The following is a 22,844-nucleotide window of genomic DNA, read 5'->3' on the forward strand; positions in this document are numbered from 1 at the left end:
TATGGCCACACCTGTCACTAGTAATAATAATAATGATTACGTATTATTATTGTTGTTGGTGATGTTAGTAGAAGTATTATTATTGTTATTATTAGTAGTAGTGGTGGTAATAATAGTACTCATATTTCACACTTGTATAATGGTATAGGTAAAGATGAATCTTAATTTAATAATACAACATTTATATCAGAGGGTATAAATAATCTACTTTTGCTGCTGTTTGAACCTGAGGGATACCATTTTGGGTATTGTACTCAGACACATGCACACTACTTTGTCACATTGTACTGTAACACTTGAAAGGTTCAGCTATTTTACTGTAGTTGTTGCTCTCACAGTCAATTTATTCCATTTCTTGGTTTTTTCTTGCTGAAATGAGATTTTGTCTGTCATATATGTAGGTCTGTTATATGTGTAGTCTGTTATATATGTAGTCTGTTAAATGTGTAGTCTATTAACTGTTATATGTGTAGTCTTTTAAATGTGTAGCCTTTTAAATGTGTAGTCTGTTATATGTGTAGTCTGTTATATGTGTATGCTAGTCTGTTAAATGTGTAGGTCTGTTATATGTGTAGTCTGTTATATGTGTATGCTAGTCTGTTAAATGTGTAGGTCTGTTATATGTGTAGTCTGTTATATGTGTAATCTGTTAAATGCGTAGTCTGTTATATGTGTAGTCTGTTAAATGTTTTAATTATTTTGTATAGGGAATACATTAAATAACAGGAATAAAAAAAATAAAAAGGTTAAAAAAAGACTCATTGTATCAGAACTTTATATATACGTACATATATTTATTTATATTCACATTCTTTATATTTAGTAGAGGTCAGAGGAGCCAGATACAAACACGAACATGAGACCACATACAGCAAAGCCCAGTTGATGCTTCTTGAGAGAGAGTGTCAGTCAGTCTTCGTTGATACGACACTCGGGGTGGTGTTCCTTGACCCTGGGAAAACTTAACCCAAGGAGGATACTCTTACCCAGAGGGAGCTAAGTCTTACCCACATAGAGACATAGTTACCTTACAAGTATATAATTAACCTCTGAAACAGACACCTCTAGCATAACTTCTGTCCATTTGGTGGGGGAAGTGGGGAGGTGTTTCTGTTTATGTAGCAACGTTTATCTCGCTGGTACTGATACAACACCCGATATTTCGTTATTTCTGTCATGTTAAGAACATTAGTATTGATAACTTCCACTCGCATAAACCTTTCACAGACAATCATACGTTCGTTAACCAATGTAGATCACTCGGCAAATACCGCATATATAGACCTGTATGCTTCTCTATCACTGTTCTGTAATAGATGACAATTATTGTTTTCTATACCCTGTACCTGTACATGAAGGGCCATCTTGAAGAGATAACTCAAGCAGAATGAGGTAGCCCTTTAATTTGTCACATTCTGGTGTCTACAGATTGCCGGAAATACTTGAAGAGTTTTGTTGGTGATGCTTAAACGTTCCTAACAAGATGGGAGATAAAGTATGAAGATTCTAAAGGCTTTTTGAAGACCACTGAGATTAAATGTTTCTTTGGCAATGATGGATGTCAGTGAGGAATAAAAAAGATGAATCAGGATAATTTTGGGTGTGGTGTAAGGATATGAGACATGGCATGGACTTAGAGGACATAAAGTGAACATAGATATACAGTTCATAACTATCCAGATATACAGGCACCCAACTCTACCCAGATATTGTATGAACAGCTGTCATTGCTTTATTCCCAGTGTCTTGATAGATAAAACTCAGTTGACAAAAACTATATAATATAATTAATCTTTTCTATGATATTACAACGAGATTGGCGAATGGTAATATTACATAGTTACACGATTAAGTTTATTAATGAATGACATAAATACAATGACAAATGAATTATTATTTTGTGATATATCCTTGGGGAAGTTTATAGTTTTTGTGTCATTATAGTGAAAATAAAGGTCAACTATATATACAACATACAGCAAGATAACATGATGAGCATCGGTTTCATTCTTCCAGATTTAATGTCAATATTCCCCTCTAAGATCACAGTCAGAAGACACACTGTTGGATGTTTGTCTTGTTCTGTGTGAAGGTTCACTCAAGATAACACAGTTTTTTCCTGCATCTTTTTTTATAAATAGGAGATAAAACTTTCACATTTGTCTGGCTCACACAAAACATTTGAGACAACATAAACTCTAAATCAGCACTTTCATAACTTTGTGCTTTTTTGAACTGGAATTCAAAATCACACATTTTTTTTTGTGGGGGTTAGGCCTGACTATTAGCATCCACAGTCCACAACAACAAGAGTACTAAGTCTTTCTGAATTGCTCGAGGATGGTGTCATTTATATTTTCAGGGAACCACCATTCTCTTTTCAGTACCACAAGTTTATTGCTAAGAGAAAGACATAATATTTTGAGTTTGATATTTAAATCTTGAAGAACTTCTTTAACTTGATACATTATGATGACCTACAATTTATCGTGTGAGCCGTGGTGTACGTACAACTACTACCAAAATTCCACGAAAGTCGATGACTGGACTGTACCTTACCGTCTTCCTACAACTGTATGGTAGGGCAGAGGAGGCACCTGTAATTGATGAATTTGACACGGTACACCCAAAAATCATATCCGGTCAACCTAATATGGTGGCACACTGTAAGCTTTTGAGAGGTGGTGTGGAAGTTGAGATATATTAAAGGGAAAGTCTCTCCTTCTTTATATTGTTTCTGCATAGTGTTTCTCCTTACTAGATGTGAGGCATCACTTTGGGGTTTCTTGAAGGAACTTGAGACTTCTTATCTTTTAGTATTTAACAGCATTCCTGACATAGTTGTAGTTTGGGTCTCTTTGGGCTTCTTTGTTAAGGTTTAGGAACTTTAGGTATCAATCTTCTTCATCTGTGATGAGTAGAATTCCTTATGGGGTTCCAATTTTATTGGCCTTGGTGACAAGTGAGTTTCTATTGAGGCTGAGATAATTCCTTACATGTGTTTTAGGCCATAGTTGGAACCTACTTGGTGAGATTCTTCCAGTGATGGGTGACATTTGCAGCTTCCTTGTTAACGGTTCCAGGCTTTGGTATTGCCAAAGATAAGTATACTGTAGTGTTCTTGTCGAGGGATCCAATTTCTCTGGTGAGGTTCAGGCTTCGGTTCTACTCTCCGCCGGGGCAGAGTGGAGCTCCTGCCTGGCTTCAGGGATGAGTGTCTCGGGTTCAATAGTTTCAGGGGCAGAGGCGGAACGTTCAGGAGGCACCACCACCGCCTCCTCTTCCACCACCTCTTCCTTCGTTGGGGACTGTGACGGCGCTGGGACGGGGGTGGTCGGCTGCAAAGACAAGCAAAATCAACCACCACAATACACCCAAACCAACAATTTACCACACTACCCAACTTCATCTACAGCACATGCAGTATACAGCCATGCAATAAAAGAGGTAATGGGAATGAAAACAAAAGACATTCGCTTGAACACATGCCAGATAGGAGAAAGACACAGACCTTGATACTGAAGGTGAGGTGATACTTCTTGTTCTTATCGAGGATATCTGTGGGCAGGATGATCTGCTGCCTCGCCTGCCCGTGCTGTCCGGAGGGAGGGAGACTGGCATTACACGCCTCGACAAAGGGCTTCTGGAGGTAAGTGTGTTTAGTCGCTGTCTAACCCCCATCTCTATTTAGTACCCTCCTTCTCACCCTCTGTCATCTCTTAACAGAGAGAGAGAGAGACATAGACAGAGAGAAACAGAGAGAGTTTTACCTTTCTCCTCTCGGAACCCTTCCTGTTGTAGGTCAAATTCTTCCTCACCTAACTTACCTTAATGTTCCCTAATCTAACCTAACTTAGTCATTATTCTTACTTAAGCTAAACTAAATCCTAACCTAACTTACCTAACCTATCCTATCCTATCCTATCCTATCCTATCCCATCCCATCCTATCCCATCCCATCCCACCCCATCCTAACTTAAATCATAACCTTACCTAACCCAACTCTACCCAATCAAACCGAATTTGTTCATAACATTACATAATAAAATTTTACCTAATATAACCTAACTTAAGCATAACCTAACCTAACTTAAGCTAACTTCACTTAGTCTAACTTAACTTGAGCATAATATAACCTAATCTAAGCTAACTTCACTTAGTCTAACATAACTCGAGCATAACCTAACTTACTTAACCTAACCCAACTTACTTAACCTAACCTATCTTACCTAACTTAACCTAATCTAACTGAATTATACCCTCAGCTAACCTTTTCTTAACCTATTCTAACGTACACTAAAATTACTTAACACTTACACTTAGAAAACTTAACAAGATTTTGTTTAATGTTTTTATTTTGGTGATTGGATTTTGTTCATTGGGATTTTTTCCAGTGGAATTTTGTTCATTGGGATTTTATTTGGTGGAATTTTATTTTGTGAGTTTTTTCATTGGGATTTTATTCAGTGGGATTTTTTTTTAATGTAAAAAAATTTTGGTGAAATTTTATTTAGTGCTCTTCCATAACAAACAAAAAAGCATATCAGGTTTATGTGTGTGATTTTGTGCTTTACTGTATTTAGAGGAAATAGAAATTTCCCCGTGTTTGAGATATTGATATATCATGAGAGACAGTGCCATATTAACCAGTATGTGATGAGGGAGAGATGAACTGCATTATTAATCAGAGATATGACTTGAAAGAGCAAGAAAGAGAGAGAGAGAGAAATTGTCATAGTAACCAGTGTGTAATATGCTGTGAGAGAGAGAATAAGTGTGGGTGTCATACAAATGCACATCATCCATTGTGGGGTCAATACGTGGAGAGAAATATAGTCCACCAGGGAAGGAAAAACAAACAAAATATATCAATATAAAATAAATTAATCACTTGTGTTAGAGAATTCCATTGGTTTAATTTTTCTTCTTCAAGTTATTATTGCAACTTGCTTAGCTGCAACATCTCATGGTTTCTTAAAGAGATATATTTTCAGCTGAGACATGCAAAAATTATTATTGTTTTATTAGAAACATGCAGGAGAAGTTCATTACACATCCAGGAACTACACATTCTAATATTTAAAAAAAAAATACCGAGAGTATGAGAATATTTTTATCTTTCTCTTTTAGCACGTAGAGATAATGTAGAAGGTATAGAGAGTGTTCCTTGACCTCTTCTCTTTGACTTTTGTGCATCAAGGAGGAGGTGTAAAGTGTTTGTTTGTGTGTATGTACTATGTGTGTTGTATGTGTTTGTGTGTGTGTGTATATGATAGATGAGAAAGGAACATACTCGTGTCTACCTTGTCGTTCAACACAACATTCTCATTGTGAATTCATGTCAAAATTTGAAGAAGAAAAAGGAGATGATTTTTTTAAAACCTTTGCGCAAACTTAAAACAGGACATGTGAGAGGTGCTGAGGAAACATTACACTGTACACACACACTTCATTTTATTAGTGTCCTTATCTCTGATTCTCAAAGTTTCCTACAATAAAATTCTTCCTCTCTCTCTTACCTTTGCTGGTGATGAGTTCCATTGAGATAAACATAACAGAAACAAAACAGCATCAAAATTACACAGACTCTACCGTAGTGTATTAACTCACCACCAGGTGGGGATTAAGAGGGAGGGATTATTATGGTAAGAATCTTTGAGAATCAAGTGTTGGTGGTATTCAGTCACTGAGTCTTAAGTGTTTGTACGGACTAGAGCAAAAGTTCCGCCCTGAATTACCGCTACTGCCTGTACTGTAAATATTCTTCTACTTACAAAACAAAGCAAAATGAAAACTTTGGGAGTTTCTACTTAAGATACAAGAGCCCAGTACTTAAGTACTTATAGAAATAAAGCTCTAAAGTGTATATTTGTACATTTAATTTATGTGGTTCTACTTATACTGTACTTGATGCAAAATATACATATAAAAGATTATTAGCATTTGTTTAAAATTACTTATAAACGAATCCAACGGGTTTAGTCATTTAATTAATTTTGTAAAACATTTATTTTCATTGTTCATACTGAAGTGAATTAATGATAAACATTTTTAAATTATTATTTCTAAAATGTGATATATAATAAATTTATACCGTATTTAATTTATATGTAAGAAACCGTAAATAAGATTATCCTAATTTAGTACTTGAAGGTAAATCTGCTGATGCTCCTTTTAATTAAATGGACAAGAGAGAGGATAAGCTTGTTGTGTGTTCATGTGTTTTGATGCAACTAAAGTTAGAACTGTCACAGATCAAATAGGCTCCAGCCCTAATAGGCCCCAAACTGACCCAATGCAAAATATTAGGTAAAATATTAGCATTAGGGTCAATTAAGCTTAAGGGATATTAATTCTAAAGGGTTAAGTTAACTTGATATTATTAAGTTGGGGTTTATTAAGGTAGTATAAGAGCCATGTGACTTGTTGCCCCTTCATTGTTACTAAACATATGAATCTTCTTAAGTCTGGGAACTCAGGTGAGATATTGTGAGCAACACCTCCCTCCCTCTCACCTTCAATGAGTAAATAAAAAAAAAAGCTTTATCAGCTCTACCCCTTAACCCCTTACCTGTAGCTCTACGGTGAGCGGCTTCTTCGGGTCGTAGTTCCTGAGGCCCACGGGTTCCCCTGGCTTGCCCCAGTTCCCTGCATTGTCTAAGGGCGGCCCTGGAGAACCCCCTAAGGACGACCCGCTTCCATTGGTGGTGTTGGTCGTTCCGGCTATCCTAGGGAGCGACACCTGCTTGTTGTTGTTGTTGTTAATGTTGTTGCTCCCTGATCGCCTCTTGGTTCGGTAGCCAACTGTGCGTGTGTGGTGGTGATGGAGGTACATTAGAGAGAGGGAGAGACTGACAGCTAAATAGACACAGCCAGACATATAGACAAACAATGATACAGACAGAGACACAGGACTGAAAGATAGGATGTATACTAGAAGAATACTGAGTAAAAAAAACAGACAGATGCCAACAGACAGTCAGAAAATTACCAAAAAAGAGACATGGTAGGAAAGGTATTGATAGACAAATAGACAGAGATACTGCACTAAAGTGAGACAGAAGGCAGACATACTGGGATAAACAGACAAGATGTAGACACAGAAAGACATGCAAAGAGTGACTGACTAACAGGTACACAGACCTAAAATCAAACAAGAGAAAAAAAAACACACACACACATACGTAACACTATTACTACTACTTTGCTGTCACTCGGAATCATCCAGCTATTAGACAATGATATGAGTTATTAAGGATGTCACCTTTGTTAGTTAGCTCTGAGGTGACTAGAAAGACCGATATGGGACTGGCAGGGTTGTCCACGGATGTTGCACATGTGGAGGGCTACATCTAGTGCGGGAGGAGCTGCTGCAGCGTCTTTCCGGTGTCTGCCTAGGTATGCAGTCAGGCTAACTCGGAAGTATTGGCACCTTCTCGTGTGGTACTCCTCCAAGCATTACGGTGTGGAATAATCGTCTCCCAGGTGAGGGGGTCGATTTGGCACTTTTTCAGGTTTGTCTTAAGACTACCCTTATACAGTACTTTTTCAATTGCCCATTGTGATTGGCTGCCTCGGGGGGTATGGTCCGAGGGGGACACGCTGTCATTGGCTCGCGCTCCTCTCGCTTTGAACGAGATGTTGCCTCTTTCTTGCACTGAGCACGCAGCCAGATATGTAGCTCCAGGCCTGAGGTGAAATCACACCTTATTTTTTAAGGAATTTCTACCATATTTCTATTCTAGCTAGGGGGTTACATCCAATGCCAACATGTAGAGGAAGGATGAAAATAGTGATATCCATAAAAAAACGCATTTTGGCTGGGGTGTCGCTTCATCCCCTTCTGACTCGGAGCGCCTCAATTCTCCCTATGATTCTCTGCCAAATGTCAACATCTCTGCTAACTCTGGCATTGAAGTCACCAAGGAGCCCACCCTTATCTTCTCTGGTTATAGAGGTTAGCACTGTCATGGTCGATATAAAAGGCCTCCTTGATGTCATCCTCTGCATCTAGTGTTGGGGGCGTATGCACTGATGAAGAAGGCACAACGTGAGTGATTTAGTGGGACTCGGAGTGTCATGAGTCATTCATTAATCCCAACAGGCATTTCAGTTAGCCTGTGTAGGATGCATTGGCAGATGGCAAAGCCAACTCCATAAATGTGGTTTCTCTCAGCAGCAACAGAAGGTACAGCCAGAACCCCGTTCTGTGAATCGACCTTCATCTGGGAGCTGGGACTCACTAATGGCTGCTATGTCAATGTTATACCTAGCCAGCTCTTTTGCCATAGAGGCAGGTCTTCTTTCAGGATGCTCATTTGTGCCAGCATGCAGAAGGGTCCTGACATTCCATGCAGCAACCATAAGAGGTTATATAGTCTGTTATTGTTTTCATCACACACACACACACACACACACACAGTGACTAACAAAAAGAAATATACAGTACACCCACCAGGTACAAAACACTCACTATAGGCAGCACAGGGGACCCCAGTATAGGCATGGGCAGCGTGGTGACAGCGGTGGGTGGTGTGGTTGCAGACGCTGGCATCACGGGGCGTCATCAGTGGCTCTGGCAGTTCTCTTCTCTCCGCCCGGCGTATCGCTCTGCTCAGCCGCTCCACGTCGTCTGTTGGTCTGAAGGCTGGGATCTTTACCCCCTGTGAGCTCTGAAGGAACCTTAGTTGGTCTGTGGGAGAGAAGAAGGAGTTAACTGCTGTGTGTGTGTGTTTACATATTTATTTCAAACTTTTCAACAACAACAAAATAGAACCAATAAACAAAGTTGCTTGAAGCTCCTTTTACACTAGTATTTGAGATAAATTTTGCTAAGTTCAATGAAGTTAACAGGAAGAAGCTGCTAAACCTGCTACAATTGTTTCAGCAGCAACAAACTTTATAAAAGGAAACTACTGCTCCATGGATGAGAGAGTAGCGCCACCCACCATACAGATACTTCTCGTAGCTGTTGAAGTTGTAGGGGCCGCCATAGCCTCGTAGACCCAGCAGGTTTCCCTCTTTCTGGAAGGTCTCCACCATCCTCTTGATCATGACGTGCTCATTGGCTCGGGTGTTGCGAATCTGTATGCGCTTTAAATCCAGCAGTTGTTGGAAGAGGCGTCGCTCAAGGGCGTACTTCCGCATGGTGTTCTGCATGGCCTGGGTGATGGACACCTCCGTGGAGGGAGATGCTGCCTTACGTGGCCGACGCTTGAGGTTCGATTCCATATTCTCTACCTGAGCCAGGAAGATGTATACACATGTAATTTAAAGTGTATAAAGAATATAGGTTATGCAGAGTCTTTGGAATGCTGGGTTATAGTGCCTGGCCATTACTTTTAGTCTAGATAACACTAAGTCTCCGAGACAGCCTTCCTTTACCTTCCTCCACTTATCATGACGGGGTTCCATCCCGACGACCAGGTCATAAGTTGATTTGGTCGTAAGTCGAAAAGGCAAAAATAATACATAGAAATTCTAAAATGAAATACAGTACAGATAAAAATTAATTAATAATGAAAAATTAATAAAGTGTTACTGTGCATTTACCTTTAATGTAGTCAACTGAATGTGTACGGGGCCTCAATATTTTTTTGATTACCTAAGCATGTAGACTACATTAATTGGATGAAGCAGGGGAGGAGACAGGGCTGGGTGGGTCATCAAGTTCACTTTCTTCAGACAGGCTAACATACTTGCTTGTTGAAGGTATTGGATCATCTTTAGGGAGTGAAGAGTCAGCAGTGGTGGGGAGTGAGGAGACAGCAGTGGGGGACTTCTTAAAAAATATGTCCAATTTAGACTGCACAGTTAGCTGTTTCTTTTCATTGTAAATTTCCCTGTAGCAAGTAACTGCAACTTGGATCAATCTGTCAACTTTTGCAAAACGTTCAAGATTTTGATCCATTTCTTCAAACATTTGCATCCCCTTATTAATACTGTAGTAGCAAATGCCTCTGCCATTTGTCTCACTGAACACTTTTTCGTGGGTGCAGGTTCTTCTTTTACATTTTGTCTCTCTTCTTCCTCTGCAAATTTCTGTGCTTCCAGTTCAATAAGATCCTCGTTACTTAGCTCTTCTGCTACACTTTCCACCAACTGCTCAACATCTTCATTTTCAATTTCTAACTCCAGATGTTTACCCATCTGCACTATCTTGTAACTAATCTCAGAAATTGCTTCATCTTCATTAAATCCTTTGAAACTGTTCACATATCTTTTCAGGACTTTCTTCCATATTCCATTCATACACTGACCTGTAACCTCATCCCATGTTGCAGCTATGTTCTCTTTACATTGCAAAATGTTGTCGTCCTTCCAAAACTCTCTGAGCGTTTTCTCACCTTCAGTAGCAGCAATAGCCTGAGCGAAGGTCGTACGTAAATAATATGCTTTAAAAGCAGCAATAGCACCTTGATCCATGGGTTGGATGATAGAGGTAGTGTTAGGTGGAAGGTAGACTACCTTAACATCAGGGTGCAGGTCGTCCAGGTGTGGTGGGTGTCCCGGAGCATTATCTAAAATTAATAAAATCTTGAAGGCAACCACTTGTTGCAGACAATACTCCTTGGCTTGTGGAATGAAACAACTCAGGAACCAATCCTCAAACAGTGCTAGGGTTATCCATACTTTCTTATTACTGTTATAATGGCAGTGTGTGCTTGCTAACATTTTTAAAAGCCCTTGGGCAGTGGTGGGCACAGCTAAACAGACCTAGAGAGCTGAAATTTTCATATGTTGTCTTGTAGCTTAGACATAGAGCTTTCCAAAAAGGTATAGCATGCCAAGATCAGATGATGATCAAGGTGTACACAAATAATTTAATGAACAAATGAAATTAAACATTAGTTTACATTCAAGTTTCAACTTAGTACACTTTATAGTCTTTATTTACTGTACAAAAAGACAGAAAGTATTAAACGAATCCAAAAACTATAGTACTGTATAGCATAGTTAGCAAATAGCATCATGTCAAGATCAGATGATGATCAACTTATCAAGGTGTACACTGTACACAATTTCACAAATAATTAATTTGCATTCTCATACAACCTATTGGCCTTTTTCATTATTCATGTAAATATGCAATACCAACCACATACACATTATACCAGTGCATTTTTATATAACTTATTGTTGGTCTTAGTCATTATACCAGTACATTTTTATATAACTTATTGTTGGTCTTAGTCATGTAAATAAACAGAAAACTCTAAACTTTAATGAAAAGTAAGTTTTTAGAAATTTTGTTTGGCACACACCTTGGATGACATCCTGGTTATGAACTTATGCAGTACTTAGCATACCGGTAACCAAATATATTGACACAAAAAAATTCCTAATTAAATTAACAAATAAATGAGAAATGAAATTATACATTAGTTGACAATTACATTCGACAAATCATGTCGTCACGTTTACACGTACTAACACGCAGTCAGCCAAGCGTGCCTGACTGGCTGTTGGAGACGCGTCGCAGCGTCACACGCTTACAACAGACAGGAACAAACATGTATAAATTTTGTTAGCGGACTTAAAGTTAGCGGAACTAAATTTAGCGGAAGCTAATTGGTCCGCTAATGGTTTTCAAAGTTAGCAAAAACGCTAATCCGCAAACGAGAAAGTTAGCTTCGCCAATTAGCGGATTAGCGGAACTATGCTCTTGGGTTCTCTGAATGGTATATCATGAAGGGTTTTACCTTGAAACCAGCTACATTCCTCCGACAGAAGTGTGATTCGGTCCTCAAATGCCTTGAATCCTGGCATGGTTTTCGCCTCTTTGTGGAAGTATGCCCGTTCTGGCATGCGCTTCCAGAATAAGTCAATTTCATCCACATTAAATATTTGCTTAGGCAAATAATTTCCCTCTACGATGACACGATCTAGCTACTCCTTAAAAGCTTCAGCAGCACCCACATCAGCACTTGCTGCCTCTCCACTCACCTTTACACTGTGCAAATTGTAACTTTTCTTAAACCTTTGGAACCACCCATGACTTGCTGTGAAGTTTTGGTCTCACTCTTCTCCTGCCTGCTTTTTCAGGCTTTCGAAAAGGCTTCTTGCCTTAGCCTGTATGGTTAGAAGGCTTAAGGGTACAGGCTTTTGCAGCTGATCTTACATCCACGTCACAAGTACTGGTAATTTCTCCATCTCATGAAAAGGACCTTGTCTTTTTTTCGTTATTATTGTTCCCTTTATAGGTGTTGATCCTTTCACTACCTCACAAATTCGTTCCTTGTCCTTCAAAATTGTTGATATCATCTAGTGAGAGAAGCCAAGGTTGCATGAAATGGTTGGTACCATTTTTCCATTTTCATATTGCATTATTATTTTAATTTTCATCTTAAAAGTAATTGACTGTCTCTTTTTCTTCTCAGCACCACGAGAACTCTCACTTTTACACTTCCCTGCCATTTTAAAGGGAATTACAAACAAAAATTTTGTCAGAGCACAGCGCGATCACTAACAACAACGATGGCCAAACACCAACTGAGCAGGCTACGACGTGGATGCTGTACACCATGAAGCGGCCCAGCCCAAGCTATTGTATGGGGTCACATTACGACCAAACAACGGGACTCGAAAATATGAATGTGAAAAAATATTTTATACGACCATGGCCGTCATATGTCTGGGTTGTCGTAAGTCGAATATGTCGTAAGTCAAGGAGAGACTGTACATACACATGTCTTCAGTTAAATCCTGACTGTAACAACTGTAAATACAGTAGTATATAATCTTTATCAGTATGAGTCATCCTACTTCAGGTATCTCTCCCTACCACCCCCCCTCCCCCCATATAGGTGTCATCACTGTGAATACACAAAACAGCCATACTAGTCATATCTCTCTCTGCTTTTTTTTTTATAAGAGTGTAATCTATCGTGCACAACCAAACCTGTTCTAGCTTGTCTAAGATTAACCTAACCTAACCTAATTATACATTCCTCACCTTCCTGGGTCCTCCGCTCATGGCACCATTCCTGACCTGACCTCTTCTGACCCCGGGTCGCCTGTGGGTGCTGCCGACTACCCCAAGTTTCTGGAGGGCATCTTCGTCTGCATCTTCGTCATCATAGTAATTATCAAGCTCTCCTTCAGGAACTACGGAGAAATCATCGTCGTCACCTCCTTTGTTACCTCCTCCTCCTCCTTGACTGCCAATTCTTCCCTTGTTGCCTCTACCAGCACGACCTCGACCTCCTTCTCTACTTCCACGTCCTCCTCCAGCATCCTCTTGCCAGTTCTTGCCATCACGTCTTCTGCGGGATCCTCTGCCATCCTGTAGGTGAGGTAGGAGGTGATAAGGGAGAGGGATTGAGAGTAAATAGCCATGTAGATAGGAAAAGGAAAATTGATATGAGCAAATTATAAGCAAAGAATTATGAAGAAGAAAATTAAGGAAGGAAAGATAGAAGAATGAAAAAATGTAGGCGTCACTTACGTCATCATCTTCCACATCACCGTCGGCATCGTCATCACCTTCACCTTCCCTTCCCTCAGCCTGTCCTCCTCCACGTCCCTCTCCATCTTCGGACAAGGCAGCGCCACCTTGTCTCTCCTCTCGCTGCTTGCTCCTCTTTTTCTTCATCCTTGTCTTCCTCCTGGAGCTGTGTTGGGTATCCTCGTCCTCGGTGTGACGCTCAGGATCTGTTGGTCCATCCACGTCGGAGTCACGCTCGACCCCTTGAGCATCGCTGTAGCCTGACTCCTGAAAGAGATGACTCGTAAGAAAGAAACAGACAAGGCCATTTGAGACAATATACAGTACTGTACCCTGTACTGTATGAGGTGCTGGAACATGCATAAGCTGTGTGTTTGAACCTCTAAAACACTTCTAACATTTTGATCAAAGGAACAACGACATGCTAGAAAGATGTCTAAATGGATAAACATGCATGACCAAAAAACACTGAAGAAGCTCTACTTGTCTGAAAGTATTTGTGTCCAAAGGGGACTCTGGGGATAACTGAGTTTCCGTGAGAAGTCTCTTGACTCCGGGTGTAGGAGAATGTGTGGGAGGATGAAGAGGACGGTTATACTCATTCCACAAAGCAATGCCACCACAGACAATGAACAGCGTCTTGCGTTATTCTCCATCCTGTAATGATACAGTGAATGGATGCCACACCAGACGAACGTTCGCCTGCCTTCCTTCCACCCCACAATGACACCCGTTTTTGAAGCTAACCATACGAACGTTCACTCACCTGTCACCAGTGGCATTCTTCTATGGTATGAATATAATGTCACTGAGGGGGGAGGGGGGGACTCTACCTTGTAGCCTGAATCGCCGGTGTCTCTGCCGTGGGTCGAGCTCGGCGAGGACAGCCGAGGTGGAGCGGCGTCCACCATCAGGAGGTTGCGCCCGCTAGACTCCAGCAGCATCTCATGAGTCCGCTCTTCTGCTGTGGACATGCGAGGCCCTTCACCACCCTTCTCCTCCTCCTCCTCGTCCTCATCCTCGTGTTGGTAATCACCCACATGTGGCAGGTCCTCAGAGATACTCACACGGCGAGTTAAGTTTCGTCTTTGTCCATTGCGCCTGTCGTTCATGGCTCGAGTATTACCATTAGCTTGTTTGGATTTCCTGTTGGCACCTCCCTTGGGCTTCCTACCTCCTGTCTTCGAGTTGAGGATCCCTGGACGGATGGCTGACTTTGGACGGACTCGTGAGCCAGTAGCCCTGATGGGTAACTGAATGGTTTCCACTTCCTGACCCTTTACCTCCTGGTGCTCCTCACCTTCTCCCTCACCCCCTTCATTACTGTCTGATGGTTCTTTGTCACCACTTTCATCTTCACTTTCTTCTTGTTCACTTCCCTCTTCTCCATTTACTTCAGTCTCTTCTCCAATACCCTCTCCTTGACCATCATCACCATCATCTTCTTTATCAGCATTGTCACCTGTTTCTCCACTTTCTGATAGTTTTTTTTTGTTTCTAGTTCTGGAGGTGCCATGTTGGTTCTCTTCCATAGAGGATTGTGATCTGTAAGTGTCACTGGAGGCAGTCTTGTCTTCAGAACCTCCACTGCCTTCCTCCCCAGGGCTGACATGGATGTCCTGCCCTGTCTCCTCTTTCTTGCCTACACCAACTTTTCTAGGTTTTTTCTTACCCTTCTTTACATTAGTTTTCACTTTATTATCATCTAATTTGCTGCCGTTTTTCGTACCCTGATTAGATTTACTTTTCGATTTTCTTTTACTCGCACCAACCTTTCCTCCCTCGACTTTTTTGCTTCTTGCTGTTGGCGATTTACTCTTCGATCTGTTATTACCATCTTCATCATTCTCCTCACCATCTTCATCATTCTCCTCGCCTGCTTCCTCTTCCTCTCCATCGTCTACACCTTCCTCATTCTCTTGGCTATTCTCCTGTGTCTCTTCCCCTTCCTCTTCATCACTCTTCATATCAAAGCTGTTGGCACCTTTGCTTCCATCAGTCTTACCATCTGTTATCTCATCCTGCACATCTCCACTCTCACTTGCCTCTGCTTCTTTCTTCACTCCCAATGCCTCTGCTATGTCTTCATCCCCTTCTTCTTCTTCTTCCTCTCTACTGGTTTTCTTTGATGCCTCTCTGCCTTTCTTATTCTTTCTCCCAGTTGTTTTTGATGTTTCTGTGCCATCTGTGTCATCGTTGCTATACACATCTTCCCCGGTGGTAGCATTGTCACCTCCTTCTCCTCCTTCGCTCATACTGCCTTGGGATTTCTTCTTCACAGGGCCTTTTCGTCTATTGGCACCTTTCTTACTTCCTTTCCCCTTTTTCCCCTTATTGCCACTTTTATCATCCCTTTTTTTTGTTCCTCTTCTATCGGCATTGGCACTTGTTCCTTCTTTCTCACTCATGCCTTCTTCTGATTCTCCTTCCTTCGGTGAGCTGCTTCTTCTTCTTCTTGTACTACTACTACTTTTTCCTTTCTCTGTTTCCTCTCCACTTATTGACTCTTTCCTACTACGTGCTGCTTCTTTCCCTTCCATCTGGGATTCCTCTTTCTTCACAGATTGTCTCCTCTTAACTGCTTCCATTCCTTCTGTTTCGATCTCTTTGCCTTCTTCGTCCACTTCCTTACTCTCTCTGTCTTCATCATCATTCTCTCCATTTACACCAACCTCCTGCCTGTCTTCCTCGACCTCCTTTCCTTCTTCCTCGACCTCCTTTCCTTCTTCCTTGACCTCCTTTCCTTCTTCCTTGACCTCCTTTCCTTCTTCCTCAACCTCCTCTCCTTCTTTGACCTCTACTCCCTCTTCTTTGATCTCCTCTCCCTCTTCTTTGATCTCTTCTCCCTCTTCTTTGATCTCTTCTCCCTCTTCTTTGATCTCTTCACCCTTTTCTTTGATCTCTTCTCCCTCTTCTTTGATCTCTTCTCCCTCTTCCTTGACCTCCTCCCCCTCTGCTGTGGTCTTCTCTTCCTCCTCTGCTATCCTATCCTCCTCCGTCTTCTTCTTGGCTAACTCCTCTGCTTCTTCTTCCAGCACCAACTTCCGGATGTTGACCTCTGAAGTTCCGGTCTACCAGGTGGAGTCAGGTCAAGTCATAGCCGACCAGGAGAGGTCACACGAGGTCAGGTGAAAAGACAACTCCAACATGTAATTAACTGGGAAATGACAATTTTCTTCTATTCCCTAAAAAGTTAAACATTCAGTAATCTCCTTTCAGAAATAAATTAACCTGTCTTTTGTTAGTTTTTGTTTTTTTCCATTTTTTCTTTCTTCACTGAGAAAATGGAATATATTGAGAGGCAACAGAAGATAAAAAATGGAAAAGAAAAACACACATGTAGAAATAAATTTTGGTTGGGGAAAAAGCATTCAAAAATATAGAAATTAAAGGTCTTCACCAAAAACTGGGGATGTGCCGAATTAACCATAATAAGTAAACACACACAGTTGGCAGGATGCTTGAGGTCTCTTTAACTGTGGAAAATGGTGCTTTTAGACATACATAAACAAGACACAACTTGGAAAAAGATCACTATGAAGGATCTTATCCAGAAAAATAACTTAGATTATTGTATATTAAAAACCTTTATTGAGCTTCAAAAGAACAGTCATAAATAAGTATTATATAATTTAGCAATTCTCTTTTGTTTACTAATTCCTCATTACCTTAAAAAAAAATTGGAGGTTAACCCCTCGGGGTGGTTCAATGACTGTCTTACTTTATGTATTAACCGAATATAACCAAACTTTTGCTTCTTTAGGAAATTTGTCTTAAGGAATACACAAAGGAAAAGTAGGTTTTGGTGACAGTTAAGATATGAAGCCATAAAAGCCATAAACACCATCTTCCATAAGGAATTGATCCACTTAGCATAGTCATAAACATTACAAATAAGTGTGGGTGAAATTTCAATTGGGGGGAGAGTGAGTGTGAGATGCTACAGGGTATTTGGGATGTTGTTGGAGGGGATATTGGTTGGGAGGGTTGGGTAGGCTGAGTATGGGAAGAGAAAAGGATAGAGGGGAGGGAAGAAGTGAGAGAAAATGAGAAACATAAAGAGAAGGAAGTCAGTATAAACTAATTACATACTGTAGCTATATTTATTGTCATCAACACACAAACTCTCTCTCTCTCTCTCTCTCTCTCTCAAACACTCCTCACAGGTGGAAGTTCGTGGATGACTGCACTGTGGGGGTTACAGTGGACAACACCTCACCGGACTACTCATCACTACAAGCCACCCTGGACAGGATACAGGCATGGACTTCGGAGAACACCAAAACCGCAGTCATGCACATCAACACTGCCACCACTTCAGTGCAAGCTCCAGCAGTTGCAGCAGGTGCCCATCCTCTCCAGTTAGTGCAGTCTGCCAAACTCCTGGGTGTAATTATAGAACACAAACTGGACTGGAAAGCCCATGTAAACAACACTATCAAGGCAGCCTCGTACCGACTCTACATGCTACGACGACTCAGGTCACTTGGGGCACCCATGCCAGAGCTGAGGATTATCTACACTTCATTTATACTCCCCAAATTAACTTATGCGTCACCAGCCTGGTCGTATTCTCTCAACTCTACCCAACAATGTCAGCTAGAGAAGGTACAGAAGAGGGCCTGCAGAATCATGCTCGGCGCAGACTACTCCGGCTACAACAATGCTCTCTCCACCCTGGAAATGCCATCCCTCAGTGACCTCCAGCACCACGTACTAGCAGGGTTTGGCTGTGGACTACTGCACCATCCTCGTCATCGCCAGTTACTGCCACCTGCATTCCCCCGCCCACCTCGCGCAGTTCGCCACTTCAACAAAATTCAGCCTATAAGAGCCCGTATTGTTAGATATAAGAATAGCACCATCCCACCTATTGTTAAAATAATAAACAGCTCTTGATATATGTACTGTACAGCCCTGCAAATGTATTGAATGTTGTATATTATGTCTAAATCACGTGTAAGTTTGTATATTTTCAGCCACTGGCTGCAACTCTATTAATAAACCGTTTATTATTATTATTAATATTATTATTATTATTATTATTATTATTATTATTATTATTATTATTACACACACACACACACACACACACACACACACACACATCATTCCCAGCCTCCATGAATTGTCAGTAACATCATCATATACCAGCAATCAGTCTTAATATCCTTAATCTTGGTACATCAGTAATACTGCAAAGAATACATCACCAAAACACCCAAGTTCTCTTTAACTAAACTTTACATCAACATCAGCTTTCACATAGATGATTGCTTCCACCTCTTATTTTTCACCATCAAATGAAATTCAATCTAATTTCGTTTGCCTCAACAGCATTGAATCCATTATTTTTATCATTTCTGTCTCTTTCTACTTTTTACTTTCTAATTTCCACTTATTCCTTCCCTTTCTACTTTTTACTTTCTACTTATTACTATCTCCTTTCTACTTATTATTTTCTTATTTCATTGATCAGTGCGAGAATAAATCCAAATTCATCGTCTTCCAATCCTAATCTCAATTCACGTCAATGCTCCATCATGCCACCTCTTACTCACTGCAAGCTCCAATCAGTCACAATGTCATCACCAATCATCTCCCTTCACCCCTTTTACTTCTTGTCTATGGAGTTGCCTTTTCTCTCACTCAACCCTTTCATCCACCTCTAACATATGGTACAGGTCTTGAAGTGCAGGTCATATACTCATCTCTAATTACACAGAAATGTTATTCATCTTTACCTTTCTTATACCAGCTGAAAGTCATTTATACCTTCTCTAGCCCATCTCAGTTATATGAAAAGGGAGAAAGGAGAGGAGAAAAAGGATAGGGAGAGAAGAAGGTAGAGGACAGGGAGAGAAGGAGGAGATGAAGGGGGCAGGACAGGGGAAGGAAAGGAGAGAAGAGGGCCAGAAAGGGGAGGGAGAGATGTGGAAGAAGACAGGAATAAAGGAGGGTGAGAGGACAATCGAGGGAAAGAATGAAGAAGGGTTGGTGAGAGAAGACTGGAAAGACGGAACAGAGATGACAGAGAGAACGGAGGAGAGGGAAGATGCAGGTGACAGAAAGACAGAGGAACAAGGAGAAGGAGAGGAAGGAAGATACAAGAGAGAGGAAGAAGGAGAGGAGGGAAGATGGAAGAGAGGAACAAGGAAAAGGAGGAGGGAAGCTGCAAGAGAGAGGAACAAGGAGGAGAGGAAAGAAGATGCAGGTGAGAGGTAGAGAAGAGTGTGACAACAGACGCCAGTGAATGGTGCCACTACACAACTAACACTGTTGATACACACATACAGCCTTGGAACTGGCAACTAGGGATGAGATGATAGTGGTGGTACTCATAGTGAAAGAGGGACTGCTGTGGTCATATCAGGGAAGAGAGAGAGAGAGACTGACAAAGAGGGGTTATGGAACAACATGTTACTTATAACCTCTACATAGGGAAGGACAAAAATGCATGTATCAAAAACTCCCTGAAAAAAAATCGCAAAACTCAAACGTGATCTGGAAGGAACTTTTACAGTCGACTGTAAGTGAGAAAAAATCATTAAAAACTCCAAAAGTCCTTTGGAAACATTTTGGAGGAAAATGCTTTATCTCATTATGTAAACAGATAAACAACAAACAGAAATAGGGCCAAAATATCAACAAAATGCTAAAAAATATGAAAAATTATCTGAAAAACAAAGCAAAAAATATTCAGTATACAGAATATCTGTTCACATTATCCAGAGTGAAGAGAAATGCAGTGGGCAGATCAGGTTGTTGTGGTGATGGTTATGTTCACTTTTTTTTTTGGGGGGGGGGAGGGGGGCTTAGCCCACCCAGGCACAGGTCACTGACCCACATCGGGGCCTGGGGAGCGAAAATGTAATACATGTAATAATAATAATAATTATTCATAGTAAATGAAATTTATAATAAAATAAAAACAAAATTGAAAATAAAATAATAATAATAATAATAAAGAACCATAAAGAAATACAAAAATTAAAAAAACAAACATAAAAAGTGAGAAACAATAAATGTATGTTGTGTTGTCAATAGCAAGAGAAACAATTGAGACCCTGCAATTATGTGTAAATGAGGTAGTAAGTCAGATCAGCAACCTTGAACTTGGTCACAATTTTCGTGATGCCATATGGCAGCAGGTTCTAACCATTAGACAACACATTATGCTTCCAATATCTTCCCAGGCGGTAGTACCTTGTCACACATAATCCCATAAACCACAGATAATAATAATAAGGGAAAATGTTTGAAGAACATTAAAAGCTCACCATTTACAGTTTAAGCTATGCAAAAATTCGGGGGACTAGAAATCAAAACAAATTCAGTCTGTAAAAGTCTTCTAAAACAAACAGCGAAGTAACCCCGGAGTCGAGTTTATTGTGTGGTTATTTATGTTCTTTTGTGTTTGGAATGTTATCACGTGTACTCTAAAACAAAATGCAAATACCCTGTGCTTGGTAGACATTGAAAGCTCACGATACTTAAGCTGTGTACAGGACCGGGAGCGGCGATGGAGGGACATGAATATTACGGACCTGTATAGCGCACTGTTGGCACTAAGAGAGAAACATTGCCGAAGGTATTATTTTGTAATTAATGCTCATATAAGTTGTTCTCTCAGGCTCAAATATCAATACTTCAGTTATAATAAATGTCTGATAAATACTGAAAGCTCACGATGATCTGTAAGCCATATAAGAATGGGGGCATTGAGGAAAACCATGACAATAAACTGACTGTACATGGCACACACATGATCTGAAAACAAGGCAAATGTTGCTCAGGTGATTTATTAACTTCATCTGTTGATTAAAAAGTCTTTGGATAATGTCACTTAAGGAGGTCATATGAGAGGTTCAGCTGTCGTGAGACTATTTCCAGAACGTGTGTGTGTGTCCATCCATCAGCTGCCTCTATCAATTATTCAGACGATTTCAAGAGATTTATTTTAGTGGTGATAGAAATTAACAAGTCTCATCACTCTATGTTTTCTTGATATTCTCTGAAAACTCGTCATTTCATATCTTAAACACAGTATTCACAATAAGGTCAAGACGTAAATAAAAAACAATGTCTGGGTGAAGTTTGAGAATCCTAGCACCATTAAACATAAGATAACAAAATGGGTAAAGACATAAGCTGTAAACCCGACATGACAAATGCCAACCCTCTTGATTATTACAGAAAAAAATTGGTAAAACAATCCAGAAAATGGGTAAGATAATACAGGAAATGGGTAAAACTATGTGTACTGTATAGGAAGTGGGAATCCCCCAATTCTACCCAGAAAATTTGTAAAAGAAACACAGAAAAGGGGAATCTCCTCACTATGATACAGAAAATGGGAAAATAAACCCAAGGAAAAGAAACCTGTTTCTGTCTTACATAATATGGGAAAACATCACAGCAAGTATGTACAGGTATACTGTACATTTGACCACTACACATAAAATGGAGGAAAAAATACAAAATGGAAATCTGCTTGATCGTCACATACACACAAAAATTGAAAACTTCACAGACAATTCGTAAAAAGTTCTTCATTACATAAGAAATGGGGATATTATTAAAAGACTAACCTGGGCATCTCTCTGTTGGAGCTTCTCTCTGTCGTCTCCCGTGTCTGTTTGTGCCTCAATGTTGACTGGTGAGGCTGTCATGGTGGACATGTTGGATTTGAGGACTGAGGAGGCTGAGGAACTCATGAGTTCATCACCAGTGAGCTCCCCGGCCGTGGCTCCAACCTTCCCCTGACTCGTTTCAAGCGCCCTGAGGAAGGGAAGGAGATGTCACCCTCATCACCCAAGAGCCTTACACAGGGAATAATCACCACAATCACCTCCAAAGATTCTTACTTGTAAATTTTACAAGTTGAATTACATACAGTTTAGGCTGTAACAAGAAACATGACCTTCCTTCGTTTTTAAACCTTAATGACCATTCCCTACCTGTAACTGAACAATCACTTGTTCTCCTTTAACTGCGTCTGACCTCTCCCTTACCTCTGCATGGCCTTCTGCAGTGCGTGTTTGTCTGTAAGCTTGGAGGCCGCAACACCACCATGGAGCTGGAGATACTTGGCACACCCTCTGTTGCTCCTGGCCACAGCAGCGTCCAGCGGAGTAAGCAACTGTCCCCGCGAGTTTCTCATGATAGGGTTGACGGCCGCCTGAAGGAGCCGCAGACGAAGAGAATAATATTAATCGGTTTCTAAACTTGATAATAAAGGTAAAGAAGGAGGATTAATAAGTGTTTGAAGGAGAAGAGGAAAATGGGGAGAGAACATGTGGTTTCTCAGGGGAATGTTGATGGATGCTTGGAGAAGTCACAGATAAATAGTGTTTATACCTGTATCTGTGCTGGTTCCTGTGCATATGTCCTGGAA

At 40.6% G+C, this 22,844-nt stretch overlaps 1 protein-coding gene across 1 annotated transcript in view; it reads right to left on the reverse strand.

Annotated features, from left to right (window-relative positions):
• Positions 1-761: 761 nt before the first annotated feature.
• LOC121874618 overlaps positions 762-22,844 on the reverse strand; it is a 72,472-nt gene continuing 50,389 nt past the window's right edge. The window contains 11 exon segments of the mRNA XM_042378846.1: positions 762-3,338; positions 3,512-3,595; positions 6,572-6,804; positions 8,474-8,692; positions 8,949-9,240; positions 12,956-13,285; positions 13,448-13,714; positions 14,281-16,232; positions 16,320-16,518; positions 22,039-22,228; positions 22,462-22,628. Of these exon segments, the coding sequence (XP_042234780.1) occupies positions 3,153-3,338; positions 3,512-3,595; positions 6,572-6,804; positions 8,474-8,692; positions 8,949-9,240; positions 12,956-13,285; positions 13,448-13,714; positions 14,281-16,232; positions 16,320-16,518; positions 22,039-22,228; positions 22,462-22,628 (4,119 nt within the window). The 3' untranslated portion in view covers positions 762-3,152.

Source organism: Homarus americanus, unplaced genomic scaffold (assembly GCF_018991925.1).
Source record: "Homarus americanus isolate GMGI-L3 unplaced genomic scaffold, GMGI_Hamer_2.0 scaffold34360, whole genome shotgun sequence".
NCBI classification, from domain to species: domain Eukaryota; kingdom Metazoa; phylum Arthropoda; class Malacostraca; order Decapoda; family Nephropidae; genus Homarus; species Homarus americanus.